At 37.1% G+C, this 23,584-nt stretch overlaps 1 protein-coding gene across 1 annotated transcript in view; it reads left to right on the top strand.

Moving 5' to 3' along the window:
- ST8SIA6 (ST8 alpha-N-acetyl-neuraminide alpha-2,8-sialyltransferase 6) overlaps positions 1-17,945 on the top strand; it is a 139,321-nt gene extending 121,376 nt beyond the window's left edge. The window contains exons 5-8 of the mRNA XM_052651309.1: positions 4,688-4,832; positions 11,402-11,514; positions 15,750-15,842; positions 17,477-17,945. Of these exons, the coding sequence (XP_052507269.1) occupies positions 4,688-4,832; positions 11,402-11,514; positions 15,750-15,842; positions 17,477-17,945 (820 nt within the window). The remainder of the gene's footprint in view (positions 1-4,687; positions 4,833-11,401; positions 11,515-15,749; positions 15,843-17,476) is intronic.
- Positions 17,946-23,584: the final 5,639 nt, after the last annotated feature.

The following is a 23,584-nucleotide window of genomic DNA, read 5'->3' as shown; positions in this document are numbered from 1 at the left end:
GGAAAGCATCCTAATGGAAAAAGCTCAAAGTCAAGCATTACCCACCCAATGTACTCTAATGTAAATTGCAGAGAAGTGAATGTCAGAAAATGTAAGTTAACGTAAGGTAACAACCTCAGTCCTATCACAATAAACTCTCAACTCCTGTTTTCTCATCTCTAAAATAGGAATAATTATATGTTCTACCTTCTTGGTTTTTGTGGGAATCAGATGTCATACTAAATGTGCAATGCTCTGGAAAGTACAGTGCTTTACAGGGATGGGTTTGTGAATGTCAATCTGGCTGAATATTTACTATGCATTGGAAAGGGTGAGCTTTTCGACTTTGTCTGTGGGTTCAAATGCTAATCCATTCCTGAAACACTCTCACAGACACCCCCCAAAATAGTTTTGCCAGTTCTCTGAGCAACTTGGCTCAGTTAAGTTGACGATGAAATTCACCATCACATCCAGGTAATACCATCAGTGTCCTTTATTTCTTAATGTCTTTTGTTCTTTTTATGCATAAAGGGGGAAATTGCCACACTCATTATTGTGAGTGCATCAGGTTGACTTTGGAGTCACCAAGGATTAGAATTGACTTTGTTTTTAGGAATGATGGAAAATGGAATAGCAGAAATAAAATTTTATTTTGTTTTGTTTGTTCTAAGCATCTCAGCTCTATACTAGCACTGGCTGTTACAGGGATCTTTACCTTGTGGATGAACTGGGAAATGACAAAGAGCATAAATTTATAATTCTGCCACTGAATATAAAGGCTTAAAGTGTCACATTAGTAAGTGATCCAACATAGGCTACAAAAATGATATTTTGGATAATTATTCTGATGTTTTTCCTGGGAAGTTATTATGAATGTTTAGGTGTTTAACATTGATTTTTCCCCTTCTTTTTATTTTTATTTTTTCATTAGAGTATAATTGCTTTACAATGTTGTGTTATTGTAGTTTCTGCTACACAACAAAATTAACATTGATTTTTGATAGTGATTTCTTTAAAAGTGCAAGGAAGGAATGGCTAAATCGATTCTGGTACATTCAGACAATGGAAAATGACTCAAGCAATAAAAAGGGACAAGTTACCAACATACACAGCAACATACATGAATGGCAGAAACATTTATACCAAGTGAAAGAAGCCTTACACAAAAGTGTATATATGATATGATATTTTAAATTAATTAAATACAAAAATTTTTATTAGAGTACAGTTGATTTAAAATGTTATATTATTATGATTATGCTTATATAAATTCTGGAACAGGCAAAACTAATGTTTGGTTAAAAAAAAAGGTCAAGAATGGGGTTGCCTTGAGGTGGGGTTGGGCTGGAGGTGGACTAGGAAGAGTTTGAGGAATTGTTTGGTAGAATTGGTAATATTCTATATCTTAATAGAGGATTGGGTTACAGGGGTCTCTGCACTTCTCAAAACTCACTGAATACATTTGGGATTTTATTGTATGTAAATTCTACCCCCAAATACATAATAATGTTATACATGCTGAAGTATTTAGGGCTGAAGTGTACTGATACCTTTAATTTACTTTGAATTGTAATATCGGTAACAGCAAAAGTGAATTGATGAGTAAATACACATTAAGAAAAATACAGTAAAAAAAATTACTTGTGAAGTCTATCTGGTCATTTTTCAAATGAACATTGTCCGGTTCTTTCAAATTTCCTGTGGATTTGAAAATTTTATAGTTGAGAATATAATTTCAGAAAATTAGAAAAAAAAATTGGCTGCACTTTATGGCTTGTAGTTTCTCAGCAATGGATTGAACCCAGGCCACAGCAATGAAGGCACTGAATCCTAACTGGTAGCCCACCAGGGAACTCCCAGAAAAAAACTGTTTAAAATCCCACAAAGGGTACTCTGCTTAGTGCTTTTGAGTGTGTGTGATGCAAGGAGATCCAACCAGTCCATTCTGAAGGAGATCAGCACTGGGATTTCCTTGGAAGGAATGATGCTAAAGCTGAAACTCCAGTACTTTGGCTACGTCATGCGAAGAGTTGACTCATTGGAAAAGACTCTAATGCTGGGAGGGATTGGGGGCAGGAGAAGGGGACGACTGAGGATGAGATGGCTGGATGGCATCACTGACTCGATGGACGTGAGTCTGAGTGAACTCCAGGAGTTGGTGATAGACAGGGAGGCCTGGCGTGCTGCGATTCATGGGGTTGCAAAGAGTCGGACACGACTGAGCAACTGAACTGAACTGAACTGATGCAATATTCTTCCAAGCACCAGATATCCTTAGAGAAATTAAATTACTTGTAGACAGTACCTGAGAATCTATTCTACTGCCTCTCTCAATGTGTTTTGTAAGAGATATTTAAAATTATAAACACAGAAAGATTTCTGAGTTTGCAGTGTGTCACATGAATTGTTATGAAATTAAATTTATCATTAAAAATACTTACTATCATGGTTTTGATGACACATCATTTCATTTTCAATGTTTTCTTTTGTTGTTCTCCATGATCTCGCTTTTAGAAATGGTAGGTTCTGAAGTACAGAGAGGGATACTATTTTAATAAGATAAGCTGACTTATAAGAATTCATTTGAAAATCTTGATTTTTACCGTTCAAATAATATCATAGCACTGACTTTTCATACCCTGAAAGTTATTGGAATCCAAGATGACTGGAATGTGATTCAAAATAAACAGGACTTCCCTGGTGGTCCAGTGGTTAAGAATTCATTTTGCAATTCAGGGAACACAGGTTCAATCCCATCCCCAGTCAAGGAACTTAAATCCCACCTGCCACAACTAAAGATACCATGTGCTGCAATTAAGACCTGATACAGTCAAATAAATGAAAAAATATTTTTTAAATGACCATGATAGACCAGAGTGTTATGTTTTTTTCGAAAGAACCAAGTTCAGTAGGAACATATATAAAAGTATACCCTTCAGGACCAAAAACCAATTAAAAAATGTGCAGTATAGAAGAACCAGTTGGGAATCTAGGGTATCAATACCCACTGAGTATTCACTGTTCCTTGTGCTATGATAGGACCCAACTACAATATATATTTTTAAGTAAACAGACAAATATGTAAAGGTTTAAAGATGAACAAGATAACTTTAGTGAAAACCAGTCTTACGGAAAAAATCGGAGAGAAGAGGAAATTCTCTAAATGCATTTACATGAAGTGTTTTCATGGAAAGATTCTGTGAGAAACTAACCAGAGAAGTGGATTTAAGAGAAGAGAGTTCATTTGTGCAAATGACAGAGTCTCTTAACTTCAAGGTTGTGAAATTATGATCAAGAGATTATATGGCATCTACATCTCTGGAGAATTACACTTGCAAAATGTAAATTCTGAGTGGTTCTAGAATCACCTGCCAGAAGTTGGGGGTAAACTCGGATGATCCCTGGAAGGACCTTTCTGGGTCTGCATTCTGGCAGTAAGGTGTCACTCCACTGGAACAGTTAACAGACATTACTTGGCTCTAAATTACTCTAAACTTTCTCTAAAGAATGGCAGCTTTAAATTCGCCTCCCTTAAAAATTCACTCTATTAATGTGCATCAGTGCAGTTATGATTAACTGTACTGTATTGTATACTTGTAATTTTCTAAAAAGGTAAATCTCAAGTATTCTTACCATAAAAAAAAGAAAGATAACTATGTGGAGTGATGGGATATGTTGATTAGTTTGATTATGGTGATGACTGTACAATATGTGTGAGTATCAAAACATAAACATAAACAATTCGCATTTGTGACATTTTTCTTTTTTTTTTGGCCACACTGCATGGCTTGTAGGATCTTATTCCCTGACCAAGAGATTGAACCCAGGCCCTCTGCCATAATGTGCTAACCACTGGACCACCAGGAATTCCCTGTATTTGTGAATTATACTTCAATGAAACTTGAAAAAAATCACTGTTGAATGGTGCTTCTTTCTGTTGAAATTGTCTTGTAATAAATGATTACGTATTGCTTTGGTGATGGTGCGTGATACTGGTCTTAATTTGATTTCTATACTTTTTAATAAAATAATTAGAAAGTATTCTATCATTTTCTTTTTGTTACAACATTATCATGAGAAAGAAGTCTTTATATTTATTTTATATATTTATTTACTTACTTAATTATTTTTGGCAGCACTGGGTCTTTGTTGCTGTGCAAGGACTTTCTCTAGTTGAGGCAAGTGGGAGTCACTCTCTAGTTGCGTTGCACAGACTTCTCATGTGGTGGTTTCTTTTGTTGCAGAGCACGGGCTCTAGGGCACGTGGGGTCAGTAGTTGTGGCTCCTGGATTCTAGAGCACAGCTCAATACTTGGGGCACACCGACTTAGTTGTTCTACGGCATGTGGGATCTTTCTGGAGCAGGGCTCGAATCCATGTTCACTGCATTGGCAGGTGGATTCTTTACCACTGGACCACCAGAGAAGTCCCAAGTCTTTATATATAAACCACTATATATCCAGTATTTCCTGTGGGTGACTCAGTCCTTACCTGAGTGTAAGTACATTAGTGTTCTTTGCTATTTTATCCTTGCCCCATCCAGGGCCAGTTAGAATGGAATGAGATAAAAATGAAGATACCTTGTGAATGAGGTATCTTCTCTCTGAAAGTCAATATGGCAAAATTCTCTTCTGCATTTTCCATCCTCATCTCTATTTTGGATTTCTTAATCTTAATCCATGACTCATTTGTCTCCTTATCCTTCGCAGAGCAAAACTCGCCTCCTGCTGTGATGCTGTTCAAAACTTCATTGTTTCTCAAAACAACACTCCCATCGGGACCAACATGACCTATGAGGTGGAAAGTAAAAGCAAAATCCAAATTAAAGAAAACATTTTTGATATGTTGCCAGTGGTGAGTGAAAATTTCTTGTGGTTTCTGTGTGTCACCATTTAAGGTGAACATTGTCTCAGATGAAGTAATAACATAAACGTGGAGGAGTTGATTCATTAAAATGCCACACTCTGATGTGTAAGATATGTATGGTGGTCCATTTTCAGCAGGCAGTTTTGAATCCTTGTGGCTCTGCAGGGAATGGTATTTGTATCTTAAATAATAAACTCTTCTAGCCCTTGAGTCTTCATGACTCATCCTAGTATGAGACGAAGTATTGGGCTTCCTGCATAGTAATTACTAGGACTTGGGGAGATAACCATTTTTTACCTGGTTCTTTCACTTGTCAGTTTTGGTGACTAACTCAATTTTTTCACAAAGAACTGCAGGTTTATGTGACTAGTCTTTGGGACGTAAATACATTAGAGTTCCTGGTTAGTAAACATTGCTTCCACTAGACAGGGATTTTTTTTTAATTTAAAATTTTAAAATTTAAAATGAATTTAGTTTGTGGGAAGCAATCTGAGAAAGATTTAAAATATATATAATTAAGAAACTCAAATTGACAAAGATGACCATAAAAACAAATGGTGAAAGTGATATAGTTAGATATGAAGGAAGGACAGATAAGAATGAAAAATATAACAATGAAATCAATAGTAGAAAAGATAATTTTTATCCTTTTTTTCTTAGTCAGGCATTTTTATCTAGTGTGTTCACTGATGTATCCCAAGTTCCTAGAACGTTTCCCAGTGCATAGATGCATTCATTGTATTGTCATTTATTAAACTAAGTAATGATACATTATCATTACAATATAAATCCAAACTTGGGGGAAATTTTTCTCATGAAGAGTATCCCACTGGTAATAGACTGTGCTTTCAGACATCTTTTTATGATTTGATGAAAAGCAGTTAGGCCACGTCAGTGGTCAAAATGGGATCACTTTATATATGCAGTTTATCAACTGTAGACTATTCAGTTCTTACAATTAATTCCATTATGTGGGACATTTGACTTCTTTCGATTGTTTTATTGTTATGTAAGTTGTTCCAGTTTTTTCAAAAAAGATTACAATTAAAGGGAAGTATAATTTTCTGGGAATGAATAAAATCAATATAAAATGTTAGAGAAAAAATATTGCACATTTTCTGGAAGGGAATGGGGACCAATTCATACAGCATTCTGAAAACCCCCTCATGATTCATTGAAATTACCAATAGCTAAAATGATAGCAAGCCATGAAATTAAAAGACGCTTACTCCTTGGAAGAAAAGTCATGACCAACCTAGATAGTATATTCAAAAGCAGAGACATTACTTTGCCGACTAAGGTCCATCTAGTCAAGGCTATGGTTTTTCCTGTGGTCATGTATGGATGTGAGAGTTGGACTGTGAAGAAGGCTGAGCGCCGAAGAATTGATGCATTTGAACTGTGGTGTTGGAGAAGACTCTTGAGAGTCCCTTGGACTGCAAGGAGATCCAACCAGTCCATTCTGAAGGAGATCAACCCTGGGATTTCTTTGGAAGGAATGATGCTCAAGCTGAAGCTCCAGTACTTTGGCCACCTCATGAGAAGAGTTGACTCATTGGAAAAGACTCTGATGCTGGGAGGGATTGGGAGCAGGAGGAGAAGGGGACGACCCAGGATGAGATGGCCTGATGGCATCACAGACTCAATGGACGTGAGTCTGAGTGAACTCCAGGAGTTGGTGTTGGACAGGGAGGCCTGGTGTGCTGCGATTCATGGGGTGGCAAAGAGTCGGACACGACTGAGCGACTGAACTGAACTGAACTGAACTGAACTGAAAGATGGCTCAGTGGTCAAGAATCTGCCTGCAATACAGAAGACCCAGGTTTGATCCCTGGGTCAGGAAGATCCCCTGGAGTGTTCTTGCCTGGAGAATTCCATGGACAGAGGAGCCTGGAGAGCTACAGTCTTTGGGGTCACAAAAGGTCAGACGTGACTGAGTGACTGACACTTTCACTTTCAAAGAATATTTATATCCCTTATCAGAGAAGCCCTTGGGGAGGTCCACAGAGAGCAACTCTTTCAACCAATGCCATTTTTTCTAGTGTTTTTCTTGCTTTAGGCTGGCCAGAACAGAGGAACAACAGGTATTTTTTGCTTCTAATTGGCACCTTGAAAAGAATAACTTAACATAAACTTGATAATTCTGGATGAGATTAACAACAGCATCCATTTTCCAAATTGATGCTAACTTTTTAAAACTGAGGGGAGGAAATTCTGAAGTTAATACAGTAACAACTGCAAAGTGAACTCACTTTTCTGTGTTTCTTCAACATCCCATCCATGGACACAGCATCCAAAGTTGCTTTCTGCACTCGCACCCTGCCATGTTCTGCCAGGCACACAGTGAACAAACCACAGCGTTAGATGCTTTTGATGCAATGTTGTAAAGTCACTTTCTCCAAAAACTCTGCCAAGTAACTTGAAAACAAACAACAAAGTTGGTTTTCTTTTTGTTGTTGTTGTTTCTCCATTTCATTTTATTTTACTTAATTTTGGTCACACTGCGAAGGCATACAGGATCTCAGTTCCCTGACCAGGGATCAAACCCATGCCCCCCTGCAGTGGAAGTAACCACTGGGCGACCAGGGAAGTCCCCAAAGTTGGTTGACAATTGGAATGAGCAACAAGCAGACTGCTGAGTTGCCCAAAGATGCATTTTATTAGGAGGTTTAAAGGACATTGAAATTTTCATTTATTTAATCTCTTACTGAACATGAGATCTCAAAACATGGATTTTTTTTTTTCTTCCTAGTTGACCAAGAAACCAGAGAAAAATGTTCTTTATATTAAGTGCTTAATTGGAGATAGGTTCCTCTCAGTAATCTCTTCTATTGTACCATAAAGAGCCTATTTACATTCCACCCTATCTGTAAAGTTCAGAATTTACTGTGGTATTGTTTAGTAAATACTGTCTGAAAACAGCTGTTAATAGAAGTTCAGTGACTTGCAATAATCAGAGGTATGTGAGAACCATTCATTAAAGAGCCAGGCGTTCTGCTGGGCATCAAAGCCACACAGGGAAATAAGGCACATCATTTTTTAAAAATTTATTTTAATTAATTGTTTGACCATGTGAAGCAGCATGTGGCATCTTAGTTCCCCAACCAGGGACTGAACCCATGCCCCCTGCAATGAAAGTGTGGTTTCTTAACCACTGAACAATCAGGGAAGTCCCAAGGCACATGCTTAAGTTAACCTTTATCCCTTGAATGAGAGCATCTGTAAGATGACAGTGGACTATGAAACAGACTGCCTGGGTTTGAATCCCAGCTCTGCTGCTCTCTAGCCATTACTTAAACTCATGCCTCCATCTTCTTGTCTGTAAAATGCTCACAAGGGTGTTGTATGGATTCTGTGTGTTAAGTTACAACTCAGAAAAGTGCTTTTCACGTAAGAAGTACAATATGATTTTTCATTTTTAGGGACAATCCAGATGTGCTGAAACATAGTTCTCATCACTTGTTTGGCATCTCCCAATTCAGCATCAGGAGCACAGGGCAGTCAGGTGACTCAGGGTCTGTCTGTAGGGCAGCTCAGAAGCACACTGGTCCTGGGGTGTGCTTGTATACCGGACAGGAGGGTTCCCTGACAGCAGCAGTGTAAATACCTCCATTGTGGTGATTATAATTTACCACTGGTTTAACAACCAGCTGACAAAATTCCTGAATATTTACCAGCTGGTTCCCATAAGCTGGGACAACCGGGTTCCAACGTAACATTGAGGGTTATACCCAGGTAGCTACTAGGCCAGCAGTCATTCATTGAGAAGTGATGTTCCTCTGGGCAAGTGCAGTGAAAGATGGGGGTGTTGAAAAAGTAATAAACATACTCCCTGCCCCTTAAGTACTACGTTCGCATTCTAGAAACAAAACAGGTGAATCGGGACCTTGTATTGTGGAAGTCTGTGCTGACATCCTTCCTGCTGATTAAGGTCACAGCATGACTTCCAGAAAAGTGACTGGCAAAGGCCAACAACACTGTCTAATTGACCAGTTATTTTCAGACTGTGAAGGATTTGGTCATAGTGAAGAGTCTTTGGGGATTGGCTAGTTGGATCCTTGGAGGAAACAAAAATGATTCTGGTCTTGGAAATGAATTTGAAGTAAATCAGCACAAAGTGACTAGGCTTCCTCAAAGCACCATGGCTGATCATTTATGGAGACAGAAGGCGTAAATTTCCTGTTATCACTGAGCCTGAAGATCTCACTATTTAAGAAGCACAGAGAACTTTTGCTAAATTAACTTAATTTTATGGCCAAGAATAGAGAATTTAACACAACTTTATAATTGCCTTATTTTTGGCTGAAAATGGTCCTGTTTGTCGGAAAGACTCATGTGAAATTTTGTCATCCTCAATTTATTTACTTAGTTAAGGGATGTAAAAAACATTAAAGTACATTTTAAAAGCAAATGTATTATATTTAGTATTTTTACATTAAATTGTATATGGTATGCTATGTATTCCTCTCAAGAAAGATGAAACTTAGGTTTACAGGATTTCTTTTTTTCATTCTTGTCAAAGAATGAAACTAGAACACTTTCTAACACCATACACAAAAATAAACTCAAAATGGATTAAAGATCTAAACGTAAGACCAGAAACTATAAAACTGCTAGAGGAGAACATAGGCAAAACACTCTCTGACATAAATCACAACAGGATCCTCTATGACCCATCTCCCAGAATATTGGAAATAAAAGCAAAAATAAACAAATGGGACCTAATTAAAATTAAAAGCTTCTGCACAACAAAGGAAACTATAAGCAAGGTGAACAGACAGCCTTCAGAATGGGAGAAAATAATAGCAAATGAAGCAACTGACAAACAACTAATCTCAAAAATATACAAGCAACTCCTGAAGCTCAACTCCAGAAAAATAAACGACCCAGTCAAAAAATGGGCCAAAGAACTAAATAGACATTTCTCCAAAGAAGACATACAGATGGCTAACAAACACATGAAAAGATGCTCAACATCACTCATTATCAGAGAAATGCAAATCAAAACCACAATGAGGTACCATTTCACACCAGTCAGAATGGCTGCTATCCAAAAGTCTACAAGCAATAAATGCAGGAGAGGGTGTGGAGAAAAGGGAACTCTCTTACACTATTGGTGGGAATGCAAACTAGTACAGCCACTATGGAGAACAGTATGGAGATTCCTTAAAAAACTGGAAATAGAACTACCTTATGACCCAGCAATCCCACTACTGGGCATACGCACCAAGGAAACCAGAACTGAAAGAGACACGTGTACCCCAATGTTCATTGCAGCACTGTTTATAATAGCCAGGACATGGAAACAACCTAGATGTCCATCAGCAGATGAATTGATAAGAAAGCTGTGGTACATATACACAATGGAGTATTACTCAGCCATTCAAAAGAATACATTTGAATCAGTTCTAATGAGGTGGATGAAACTGGAGCCTATTATACAGAGTGAAGTGAGCCAGAAAGAAAAACACCAGTACAGTATACTAATGCATATATATGGAATTTAGAAAGATGGTAATGATGACCCTGTATGTGAGACAGCAAAAGAGACACAGATGTCTAGAACAGTCTTTTGGACTCTGTGGGAGAGGGAGAGGGTGGGTTGATTTGGGAGAATGGCATTGAAACATGTATAATATCATATATGAAATGAATCACCAGTCCAGGTTCGATGCCGGATACAGGGTGCTCGGGGCTGGTGCACTGGGATGACCCAGAGAGTGGTACTGGGAGGGTAGTGGGAGGGGGGTTCGGGGTGGGGAACACGTGTACACCCGTGGCAGATTCATGTTGATGAATGGCAAAACCAATACAATATTGTAAAGTAGTTAACCTCCAATTAAAATAAATAAATAATAAAATAAAAATTTTAATAATATTTTTATATGTATAACTAAAAAATAAAATAAAAGCAAATGTATTATATTTAGTATTTTTACATTAAATTGTATATGATATGCTATGTATTACTCTCAAGAAAGATGAACCTTAGGTTTACGGGATTTCTTTTTTTTTTTTTTAATTTTATTTCTTTCTTTATTTTTGGCTGTGCTGTGTATCTTCATTGTTTCACCCTGGCTTTCTCAGTTACAGCAAGCGGGGGCTACTCTCTAGTTGTGATGCACGGGCTTCTCATTGCGGTGGCTACTCTCTAGTTGTGATGCACAGGCTTCTCATTGCGGTGGCTTGTCTTGTGCAGCACAGGCTCTGGGCACACAGGCTTCAGTAGCTACAGCTCACAGGCTCCAGAGGGTGCAGGCTTCAGTAGTTGTGGTGCACAGGCTTAGCTGCTCCATGACAAGTAAAATTTTCCCAGATCAGGGATCAAAGCTGTATCCCCTGCATTGGAAGGCAGTTTCTTAACCACTAGACCACCAGGGAAGTCCTACAGGATATCTTATGATTAGTCAGAAGTTGATTAACATGCTATGGTATTGCTTCTTGTTCTTTTTCTTTCCTTAGTATATGTAAAACTTCAGCTACTTGAATTAAGCTGATGATGTTTATGGTTCTAAAACTGAAGATATTTATGGCAACTTTTCCCTTTCTGTTGATAGTTTCAACCTTTTGTGGGATACTCTTTTAATCAGTGTGCAGTGGTTGGAAACGGAGGAATTCTAAATCAGTCTCTCTGTGGAGCTGAAATCGATAAATCTGACTTCGTTTTTAGGTAAGTACTGTCAGATTGTTTTCTGTTTTTTTTTTTTTAAATCCAAGATCAGTTGAATATTTTAAAGGAATATTCTAAAGATACTCTGTTTAAATTTTGATCTTTGAAATTTATTGCTTAAGCCTACAGTTTATCTGGTTTGTTTTCTGAAGTGTTAAATGGATCATGAATTCCTTTGAATGTTGATACCAGAAGGATAAAACCGTGCTATGCTTACTAAACTTTCCAGAAACCCTGTATGAAATCATGGTGAAAGAGGATCTTCACTGAAGGACTTGTCAGAGACTTCAGTGTATCAAGGATAACTTTTTTTTTTCTTAAACAGCATTTCAAGAAAACTTTGTTTTCAAGTAATACTTGTGAAAATGCTGACTTCAATTTTGTATAGCCATACAACATCATTGTTTATTTAGGTTTCTGGCCTGAAATTTAAGGGGGAAAAATGTGGCTTGTAAAATTCTGATCTTTCATATCTCAGTACAAGCTAGCTTGCCAAAAACAGAAGCAAAAGTGGTTTCTATGTGTTTCTGAACTAATAAGACAAACCAGAGAGCATCTCCACTTTCAGAACATGATGGAAAGATGATTCATCCTTGTGAGGATGAATTTCAATTGAAATGTACCTTTTCATAAAGTTGAAATCTGTTTCTTCCTATTTCATGAGCGCTGATTGCATGCATCAGAGGTAGATCCTTTGATCTTTATTGATTTAATGCTGCCCTTTTTAATAACACATGAAAAGGAAACACAATTTTGAATCAGGAGCTCCCCCTCACTTTAATCTCATTTAGAATTTTATGCTGAAAGTAATGACAGAACAGACCTGGCAGTCCAACAATTATTGTGTTCCTTATGATGAACGTGGAAATGGTGAATACCTGCATGATTTAGCCATTTTGTTAAAGTACTCAGTATGGAAAAGCCAGGGGGGAAATAAATAATTCTTCTCATAATAGACTTTTTATAGACTGAAAATTCCCAAAACATGTGGGGTGAATATTATGCCTAAATATCCATTTTACTTTATAGCAGGTATAAGAAATACAAGTTTAGGTTTAACAAGCAGAAAAACTCAACAAAAGCTACTTAATTTATAACTCTGAAATAAATGTATATATTCTAGATTCTGCATTTGCTGATGGCAGGTATTTTTCTGAATAGAAATACTTAAAAAATTTTTTTTTCTGAATATTAATACTAACTTCAATACTTTCAGAGTTAGCCTTCCAAACAGAAACGTCAGATGGGGGCTATACATAGTTGATGTCATTAAAATTTATTTAATGTTTAAGCCTATATTAATTTTGGCAATGCATGTTTTATAGTTTATAAAACCATCTGGAAACTGCTTGTGATTACTTTTCATTTCAGAAGATTTGGAGCTGTCAATTAAAAGTGTAAGGAACAAGAATAGGTGTTGAGTGGCTTCACTGTAGTTTATATATGCAATATACAATATTTCCCCTATGGGTCTCCAGTGATATAATATTAGAAATCATTGTTGAGTCTTCAAAAGGATATGAAGTAGTTATGTTCTGGAAAGTAGATTTGTTACAGGAAGTCCACTAATGAAGATATTTCTGTGGCCTGTTATCTATGATTAACATTTGTTTCTTCAAAAGTGCCATCTTTGTTTTGGGATGTATCTTTATTATCAGTGAGTACATGTTTCATTTATTCATATATTTCACAGAGGATGCAATAGATTATTTTAATCTCAGGAGCATTACAGAACACAGTCAAGTTTAGACAGCTTTCCTCAGAGATGCTCCCTTTGTATGTATAGCTTTAAAGAAATGGTCTACTTGAAATTCTGTAAATGATACTTAGGGAGTCGTAACCAACTTTCCCTTTTTTGGTGACAAGAATGTGCTTACTCAAAATTACAATTCTTAATTTGTTTTCCAATTTAAAGACCAATTAGTACTCAAGAGAGGATGAGAACATCAATATGAAACCATCATTATAAGAACATTAGAGCTTTATTTATTAACAGCTTAATTTGGTGGAAAAACTATCCATATGGGAAAAAGGAAATTTTTAATTTTTTATATACATTTTGCTTCTGGCAGACATTATAACTATAATGACAATGCCTCAATTTTTAAAAATTTGTAAATTGACAATGATACCTAACAGAAGCCAAAGATATTAATAAAACATGGCAAGAATACACAGAAGAACTATACTAAAGAGATCTTAATGACCCAGATAACCCCAGTGGTGTGATCACTCACCTAGAACCAGATGTCCTGAAGTCTGAAGTCAAGTGACTTAGGAGACACCACTATGAGCAAAGCTAGTGGAGGTGATGGAATTCCAGCTGAGCTATATCAAATCCTAAAAGATGATGCTGTGAAAGTGCTGTACTCAATGTGCCAGCAAATTTGGACAACTCAGTAATGGCCACAGGACTGGGAAAGGTCAGTTTTCATTCCAATCCCAAAGAAAGGCAATGCCAAAGAATATTCAAACGACTGCACAGTTGCACTCATCTCACATGCTAGCAAAGTAATGCTCAAAATTCTCCAAGCAGGGCTTCAACAGTACATGAACTGAAAACTTCCAGATGTTCAAACTGCGTTTAGAAAAGGCAGAGAACCAGAGATCCAATTGCCAACCTCCGTTGGATTATTGAAAAAGCAAGAGAGTTCCACAAAAACATCTACTTGTGCTTTATTGACTACGCAAAAGCCTTTAACTGTGTGAATCACAGCAAACTGAAAAATTCTTAAAGATGTGGGGATACCAGACCACCTTACCTGCCTCCTGAGAAATCTGTATACAGGTCAAGAAGCAACACTTAGAAGCAGACGTGGAACAACAAACCGGTTCCAAATTGGGAAAGGAGTATGTAACGGCTATATATTGTCAACCTGTTTATTTAACTTATGTGCAGAGTACATCGTGCACAATGCCAGGCTGAATGAAGCAAAAGCTGGAGTCAAGATTGCAGAGGGAAATGTCAGTAACTTCAGATATGTAGATGCCACCTCCCTGATGGCAGAAAGTGAAGAGGAATTGAGGAGTCTCTTGACGAAAGTGAAATAGGAGAGTGAAAAAGCTGGCTTAAAATTCAACATTCAAAAAACTAAGATCATGGCATCTAGTCTCATCACTTCATGGCAAATAGATGGGTATCAATGGAAACAGTGAGAGATTTATTTTCTTGGGCTCCAAAATCACTGCAGATGGTGACTGCAGCCATGAAATTAAAAGATGCTTACTCCTTGAAAGAAAAGCTATGACCAACCTAGATAGCATATTAAAAAGCAGAGACATTACTTTGCCAACAGAAGTCCATCTAGTCAAAGTTACCGTTTTTTTAGTAGTCATGTATGGATGTGAGATCTGGACCATAAAGAAAGCTGAGTGCCGAAGAATTGATGCTTTTGAACTGTGGTTTTGGAGAAGACTTTTGAGAGTCCCTTGGGCCTCAAGGAGATCAAACTAGTCAAACCTAAAGGAAATCAGTCCTGAGTATTCATTGGAAGGACTGATGCTGAAGCTGAAGCCCCAATACTTTGGCCACCTGATGTGAAGAACTGACTCATTGGAAAAGACTCCGATGCTGGGGAAGATTGAAGGCAGGAGAAGAGGACAACAGAAGATGAGGTGTTTGGATGGCATCACCGACTCGATGGACAAGAGTTTGAGCAAGCTCCAGGAGTTGGTGATGCACAGGGAAGCCTGGCATGCATGGTCCATGGGGTCGCAGAGTCGGACACGATTGAGTAACTGAACTGAACTGACCACCATGGGAATCTAATTAATATAAATAATTTAAATAAAAGGACTGTGAACTCTTCAAATGCTAGGCAAGGTGTAATTGTCACTTCTAGTTTTGTCACTGAAAGCATTTATCAGAGTCTTATGTTTTATCCAATATTTAAATGCCAACTAAGAGTTTGTTGCTGTTGTTGTGTAGTTGCTAAGTCATGTCCAACTCTTTTGCAACCCCATAGACTATAGCCTGCCAGGTGATAGGATTTTCCAGCAAGAATATTGGAGAAGGTTGCCATTTCCTTCTCCAAGGGGTCTTCCCAACCCAGGAATTGAACCTGTGTCTGAATTCTGTACTTATTAAATATTTTCGATGGAAATCAGATGAATTCTGAGACTCTGTTTACAGTAGTAATTTTCTCCAATAAAATGAGAATGGTCACATGCATATGTGTGGATGTACTTTTTTTTGAAAGTTATATTTTGAGAATATTTTTTTTTTCAAATTTCAGGTGTAATCTCCCCCCAACCACAGGAAATGTTACCAATGATGTTGGCACTAAAACCAACCTGGTGACTCTAAATCCCAGTATTATAAAGCTAAGGTAAGTCCCTCCAAGTTACATAACTGTTCAAGACCATTTTTTAAATTATTTAACCTGTTTCTTAGTCTGAGCCCTAATCTTGCTGCTGAGACTGACTGGAATGGCTTTGTAAGGAAAATACATAAGAATATATTAGAAATTTAGGTTGGGCTCCTAAGAGGTATGTCCAGTTGTACTTCTAATGTCATAAGTCAAGGGTTGCTAATCAAATTAGAACTTACTTATCTCTTCATGTTTTTCACCAGTACTGAAGTTTTTAAAAAATTATTTCCTTCCAGAATTTCAATGTTACTATTTTGTCTTGATAAAACTTTCTTGAAAAAACTTAGTCTACTTAGATGCTTCAGAGAGTAAGCCTTAGGAGAACCTGACAAAATTGTCAGGGTACTTTGGGCAGTTTATTACTAAAAAATAATTCCCATATTTTATTTTCTACAATGTCACTACTATGAAATATTGGCTGTTTAGTAAAAATCCCATTAAAAGTGAAAGTGTTAGTTTCTCAGTCGTGTCTGACTCTTTGCGACCCCATGGACTGTAGCTTGCCACGCTCCTCTGGCCATGGGATTCTCCAGGCAAGAATACTGGAGTGGGTAGCCATTCCCTTCTTCAGGGGGTGTTTCTGATCCAGGGGTCAAACCCAGGTCTCCTGCATTGCAGGGAGATTCTTTACGGTCTGAGCCACCAGGGAAGCCCTAAAATCCCATACTTAGTTTAATTCAGTTGTTTTTATCCAAAGTGATTAGTTATTGTTGTTAGTAGAATATATCCCCCAAATAGTTCTAGTATGAATATAACATATTGTACCCGTCTCCCCAGAGTTTATTTTCTAAACACATGCACTTAGGTATACCAGTGTATTTACTGAGACGTTATTTAAATTAAACACATAGAGCTATCACAGTCCATGGAGGAAATTTAAAATGCATATGTGTGTGTGTGTGTGTGTGCATATAGATATTTTAGGTTTTCTAAACCAGAGATCCCCAGCCTCTGGGATCTAATGCCTAATGATCTGAGGTGGAAGTCAAATAATAATAATAGAAATAAAGTACACAATAAAGATACTGCACTTGAATCATCCCCAAACCACCCCCACCCCCCAGTTCATGGAAAAATTATCTTCTGTGAAACCAGTCCCTGGTGCCAAAAAGGTTGGGGACTGCTGTTTTAAAGGAAATTGTTATTTTATAATAATATGTATACTTGCATACAGCTCAATGAATTTTTTAAAAATGTATAGATATTTTAAGAGTGTGCTGTGTTTGAGAAAATGTATCAGTCTGATACATTTGGAAGATGTTTCAGCATTAAAAAGCAACCTCAGGAAAAAATTACTGAGTTTGAAGATAAAGTAATTTTTAAAAATGTATGTCCAGCAAGGATATTGCTCTGTAAGAAGGTAGAAATGAAAGAATAGATATGCCAAGAAAGAAATGAAGACCTAACCCTTGATATTTATTATATAAGATGCTTACTTAACCCGAATTTCTCTGAATCTTCAGTTTGTCTCTTTTATATACAGTGACATAACTGGTTCTGTTTTTTGGTCAGTGGTGAATTCAGCTTCATGTTACCCAAACTGTTCCTTTGATGATTATTGTTAAAATCACAATGTTTTAAAAATTTGGCAGATATGGGAACTTAAAGGAAAAGAAAGCAATATTTCTGGAGGACGTTGCAGCCTATGGAGATGCTTTCGTTCTTCTGCCTGCGTTTTCCTTCAGGGCCAATACTGCGGCCTCTTTTAAAGTGTACTACACACTGAAGGAATCTAAAGCAAGACAAAAGGTTTTATTTTTCCATCCCAAGTACCTGAAAAACCTTGCACTCTTCTGGAGGACTAAAGGTGTGACCGAGTATCGCCTGTCCTCTGGCTTGATGATCACAAGTGTGGCAGTCGAGCTGTGTGAGAACGTGAAGCTGTATGGATTCTGGCCCTTCTCTAGAACTGGAGAGAACATGCCTGTCAGCCATCACTACTACGATAATAAGTTACCTAAACGCGGTTTCCATGAGATGCCCAAAGAGTATAGACAAATTCTCCAGCTTCACGTGAAAGGCATCCTCAAGTTACAGTTTAGCAAATGTGAAACAGCCTGAACCAAATGCCTTTAAATGGGCATCATGTTCACATAATGCAGTTGGTGAGTAACAATATTCCCAAACACCGAGAGAGATGGTTGTAGTGTTTCATAGGAAGAGTCCCAAAATTTGGTTGGCTCCATGCTCCACACTATGTTTGCAACCTTAGCAACTCATTTAATTGTTCTAATCTTCAGCTTCTCTTCCTGTAAAATGGGCATCATGATATCTAACTCATATTAGAAAAATGTGATAATCTATGAAATCTTTTGGCAAGTATTTGGTGTGAGGTAGGGACTCTAAGAATATTTCTTTGTTGATATTTACCATTTTCACCCTCACCAGACATAATAAAAGGTAGGCTGTCTTGAAGACTCTTTTTGGAGAGAACAGCTGAGTTGCCAAATATCCACTGGAATTCTTTCTCTGGCAGGAACCTCTGTTATCCATAAAATCATTCCCGCCTTTCTTCCTAACTTAAAAAGTACATATAAGAAAACTGTTTACTTAAACAAAAAGCCTTTCGTTATTCAGGAATGAACTCCTTATGCTTCTAATTACATTCATTTGTGTCTTGAGCCACACTGATGTAGTGGTTGGATTTAGGCCAATTCTTTTCCTCTTTTACATTTAAAAATTACTCTTTAACATACCTATATTTACTACTTCAAGGGCAGTTACAATTTTTCATACCTGTTGTCTTGTCTGTGGGGAATAGCTGCTTCATGCTGACCCTTTCCTAAGCTCTGTGAGAGAGACGTAAAAATGACTTAAGGCCTGCAGGAAGGAAGAGATGTGTGTTTCGTAAACACATTGATGTGCATTTTGTAAACACATTGTGCTCAATGTTCACGAAAGCTTTGAGGAGACAGTCCTGTGAGGAATGAAACAAGAATGATTCAATTGATTTCAATGAAATCTATTTCAGAGAAGAGGTAGTTTCTGAATTAAACCTAGTAAAGGAGGAAGTCTTCACCAAATGAAGAAGAATCTAGGAATCCCCTTGATTCCAATTGAAGTTATTTGAGGGTAAGTCATGGTCTTTGCCCCGCAAACTTCCATGTGATGGTGGGATATATAGCGCATGGGGGTGGTGGGTTGGACCTACATCTGTGAAATGGGAATAATACCAAGCTGATTGATTTCACAGGAAAGTTGTAAAAACTAAAGCTCAGAGAAACTTAATTCTCAGCAAGGAAAGGTGTACGTTTACATGAGAGCTAAGACTAATCATTTAAACACCAATATAAAATAAAGCTTAAGGAGACATTGAATACTAGCATTTTCAAAACACTCCCTTAGGTTATGATGTTATACATGTTGATGTAGTTCATCCCTGCAGCTGTTGAATAAGTTATTTGACTTAAATAAGTAATAACGTACACACTTTCCTGCTCATTTTTGTACCAGTGTGAGAAGAGAAGAAATAGGAGCAGAGCAGAGTGCACAGCATGACAAATTCATTATGAATATAATTCTGAATTCTTCACTTAGCTTATTCAACATTATTGTTTTATTCAACATTCACTTGTAAGAACACTCTGCTGCTAACTGCTTATTTTGCAAAACTAATCTTTAATTTTCAGTTGATTGTAGTTGACTTTTGTGATACTTTTCTTGATTCACGTTCTCATTTGTTCTTCTATAGCAAATGAAACCTATTACCTCCATAAATTGGTTTAAAAGTTCACATATAAATATTTTCTAAAAGAACCATGCTTTTAGTTGCATAGAGCCTAATTCATGTATCTTTTTGTAGCAAAGAATAAATGACTGTTTTCTACTGCCTCTAATGGGTTTAATTAGTTTTTAAAAATCTGCTAGCAGGATTGATAATGTCTCTATCATGTTATTAGCAGTGATTATGAAAAATAGATCAGAACACTCTAGTATTTTATAGTTTAGTAAAATGTTTCCCTCAAAATGTTTTCTGCTGGGTAGAAACTTCAACTTTGCATTTTGATGACACTGAAAATACATGATTGATGAGTAAAAATAATAGAATATACTGAAATAAATCATTAAATATATGACATGGAGAATTTGTAAGTTATTTTAATAAAAATCACTTATGATTAGGACATTTAGAGCTTACTTAAGTTTTTCCCATGTAACTTCCTATTTTAACTTTGGGTGTTTTGTCTAGAATATAAAAATAGAATTTTCAGTGTCACTGATAAGAATTTTGGAAATACTCAAAATAGTGTGAAAGTAAGGAGCATTGTCCCAAAGATATCCATGTTCCAGTAAAATGTCAGTAGAAAAACTTTTAGGCTGTGGAAGACATCGTATATCTTTTGCCATGAACACAACCAAAGTTGGTTTCTTGTTTCACATTTGTATTAACGTTTGTGTTGCCAGCCTCAAAGCATGTTGGCGTTTTACAGCTATCCTGCCTAGATTTACATTAGCCAAAATTGAGGTCTCAAACAACATGTGTGTTGTTTGTATTGATTCCTGAGTTGGTCTGAGTTGTTGTGAAATCACAAGAGCTTGTAGTTACCTGCCCTTGTCTGAAACTCTCTTTACTTCTCTAGTGTCCTCAGAGTTGTAGAGAAATAAATGGGGTGGGAGGATGGAGTTCACGTGACATTATCAAAATTCATGTTCTGTTATACTTTTGTTGTTATTGTTCAGGCACTAAGTTGTTTCTGACTATTCTCCTGAATTGGTAGGCAGGTTCTTTACCACTAGTGAAACCCCTTATTATACTTTAGAAAATTAAAAAAAAATCTGTTTTGGAACAGTAGGACGTTACTGGAGCATCGCAGTGGAACACATAGAAGATCATCGTCTTCCAGGAAATTATCATGTAATCTATCAGCTGTGTGAATTGGAAATCATAAGTAACAATTTTTGTTCTATAACGGTGAGCTATTACACGTGTTTCATCAAGATCCAAATGAAAAGAGAAACTCCAAACTCCATTCTGTAGATTTAGTGATTCACCAAGTCTGACATGACACTCTCAAGAAATATCTGGATGTAATGAACACTTGTTAGATGAGTGAGTTTCAGGTATATCCATCGGCATGGAAAACAAAGTCAGTACTGGTGCTAGCCATTACCAACCCTTAGTTAGGACTCCAACTCATAATACTATTTGCTACCAGTATTTTCTAAAGGAAATACTGGCTTGGTTGATTTCATTTTCTACTTGTTGTTTAACATCATGGGGCAATGTAAATGAATAATAAGAGCCCAAAATAATTTCTGTCAAAACCCAAGGGTAAAGGCAGAAATATTTATTTAAGCATATAAGAATGCTATATGGTCCCTTGGAAGGATTCCATGAATAACTGCATGGAATTAAATTTTACACAATGTAATAGTCCTTGAAGTCTCTGCTGTTTTTTTCCTACTAACAAAAGGCAAGATAGATCATGTCTTTCATGAAAGAAGATTTCCTTCTGAATATAAATTCCAACCCAGTAAATATGTGGGCACTCAGCCGGGTAATCAGCCAAGGACACTTTTTTTGAGGACTTACTATGTATAGCATACTGGAGTAAGCCATAAATCAAACCTGTTTGGGGCAAGATTTTTCCTTGCTTACAAAAAAATTTACCAGTTAAATACTATATCGTGTCAAGTACCTTAAATCATCCCATACATTTCAGAAAGCTTTGGGAAATTTGGAAAGTTTTGTGTAACAGGTATAAATAGCTACTACAGAAGGATAATTATAATGCAATGTATAGCATAATTATGACAGTAAAAACATCACTTGCAACATGACATGGAGACACACTGTTCTGCTACTAAGCCTTGAAGGAACTGCGGGGATTCACAATATCTGAAGCACTGAACCTAATTAGACTATTTCTTTCTTTATTCTTAACTTTTAAAAATCCACTTGGAGCCACTGCATGAGTTCAGGGTTTACTATCTGCATCTGGCTTCAGGAGGTTGACTCCAGAGTGAGCAGTCACCATTATCTTCCCGAAGATGGATGGCCAGGAATGTTTTTCTTGCCCATCTCATCTGGGTCATCACTCTTCCAAAGGCATTCTTCTTTTTATATATATAAGAAAGTGAGTGATATATGTTAGAGAAACATCACTTTATATAATGGAGAAAAGATCAGCTCTTCAGCAGATGGTATTGGTGATATGGAAAAAGACAAATTTCTATAATACACTGCACTTTTACAATAATAATGCAATACAATACAATAATAATACAATAATACAATGCACATTATACATTTCTATAATACATTATATAATACATTGAAAAAGTTGGACTCTAGGTAGATTAAAGAGAGTTTAAAGGAAAAACTGCAAAGCTAATAGAGCAAGATGTAGGTAAGGGGCTGTTCTCTTTAAACATAACCCCAAAAGAATTTTTAATTAGGTTAAGAAATGATGACTATGGCTGTGTTAAAATGAAGAATTTCTAGTCAGTGAACAACACCTTAAACAAAAGCTAACAGGCAGTGACAGACCGGCATAGCTTTTAGCAATGTGTAAAATTAATGACATTAATATAGAAACATTCCAGGAACTACAAATCAACAAATAAAAGATGAGAAGCTCAATATAAAAATGAATAAAGAATAAGAATGTGCTCTACAAAGAGAAAAGCTGAGCAGCTAATAAGAATGGAAAGTGATGCTCAAACTTACTAATATCTGAGAAATAAAAATAAAAATGAGATCTATTTATTATATTGCTAAGAATTTGTAAGACCATTAATTCAACCAGTTTGGAAAGCAGTCTCAAAGTACTGAGGTAGTAAAATTATTTATTTGTCCTTTGGCCCAGCATGATCTTAGTTTTCTGAATGTTGAACTTTAAGCCAACTTTTTCACTCTCCTCTTTCACTTTCGTCAAGAGGCTTTTTAGTTCCTCTTCACTTTCTGCCATAAGGGTGGTGTCATCTGCATATCTGAAGTTATTGATATTTCTCCCGGCAATCTTGATTCCAGCTTGTGTTTCTTCCAGTCCAGCATTTCTTATGATGTACTCTGCATAGAAGTTAAATAAGCAGGGTGACAATATACAACCTTGACATACTCCTTTTCCTATTTGGAACCAGTTTGTTGTTCCATGTCCAGTTCTAATTGTTGCTTCCTGACCGTCTAGTCAAGGCTATGGTTTTTCCTGTGGTCATGTATGGATGTGAGAGTTGGACTGTGAAGAAGGCTGAGCACCAAAGAATTGATGCTTTTGAACTGTGGTGTTGGAGAAGACTCTTGAGAGTCCCTTGGACTGCAAGGAGATCCAACCAGTCTATTCTGAAGGAGATCAGCCCTGAGATTTCCTTGGAAGGAATGATGCTAAAGCTGAAGCTCCAGTACTTTGGCCACCTCATGAGAAGAGTTGACTCATTGGAAAAGACTTTGATGCTGGGAGGGATTGGGGGCAGGAGGAGAAGGGGACGACAGAGGATGAGATGACTGGATGGCATCACTGACTCGATGGACGTGAATCTGAGTGAACTCTGGGAGTTGGTGATGGACAGGGAGCCCTGGCGTGCTGTGATTCATGGGGTCACAAAGAGTCGGACATGACTGAGCAACTGAACTGAACTGAATGGCCCAGCAATCCCACCTTTCACATCTGTGACTCAGAGAACTTCCTTTGTAGGTCCACAAGGAGACAAGTGTTAAGGTATTTGTTTCAGGGACTTCCATGGTGATCCAGTGGCCGAGA

This window comes from Budorcas taxicolor, chromosome 13, assembly GCF_023091745.1.
Source record: "Budorcas taxicolor isolate Tak-1 chromosome 13, Takin1.1, whole genome shotgun sequence".
In the NCBI taxonomy this organism is placed as follows: Eukaryota; Metazoa; Chordata; class Mammalia; order Artiodactyla; family Bovidae; genus Budorcas; species Budorcas taxicolor.
The sequence above is the reverse complement of the archived record's forward strand: the minus strand, read 5'-3'. Positions and strand labels throughout refer to the sequence as shown.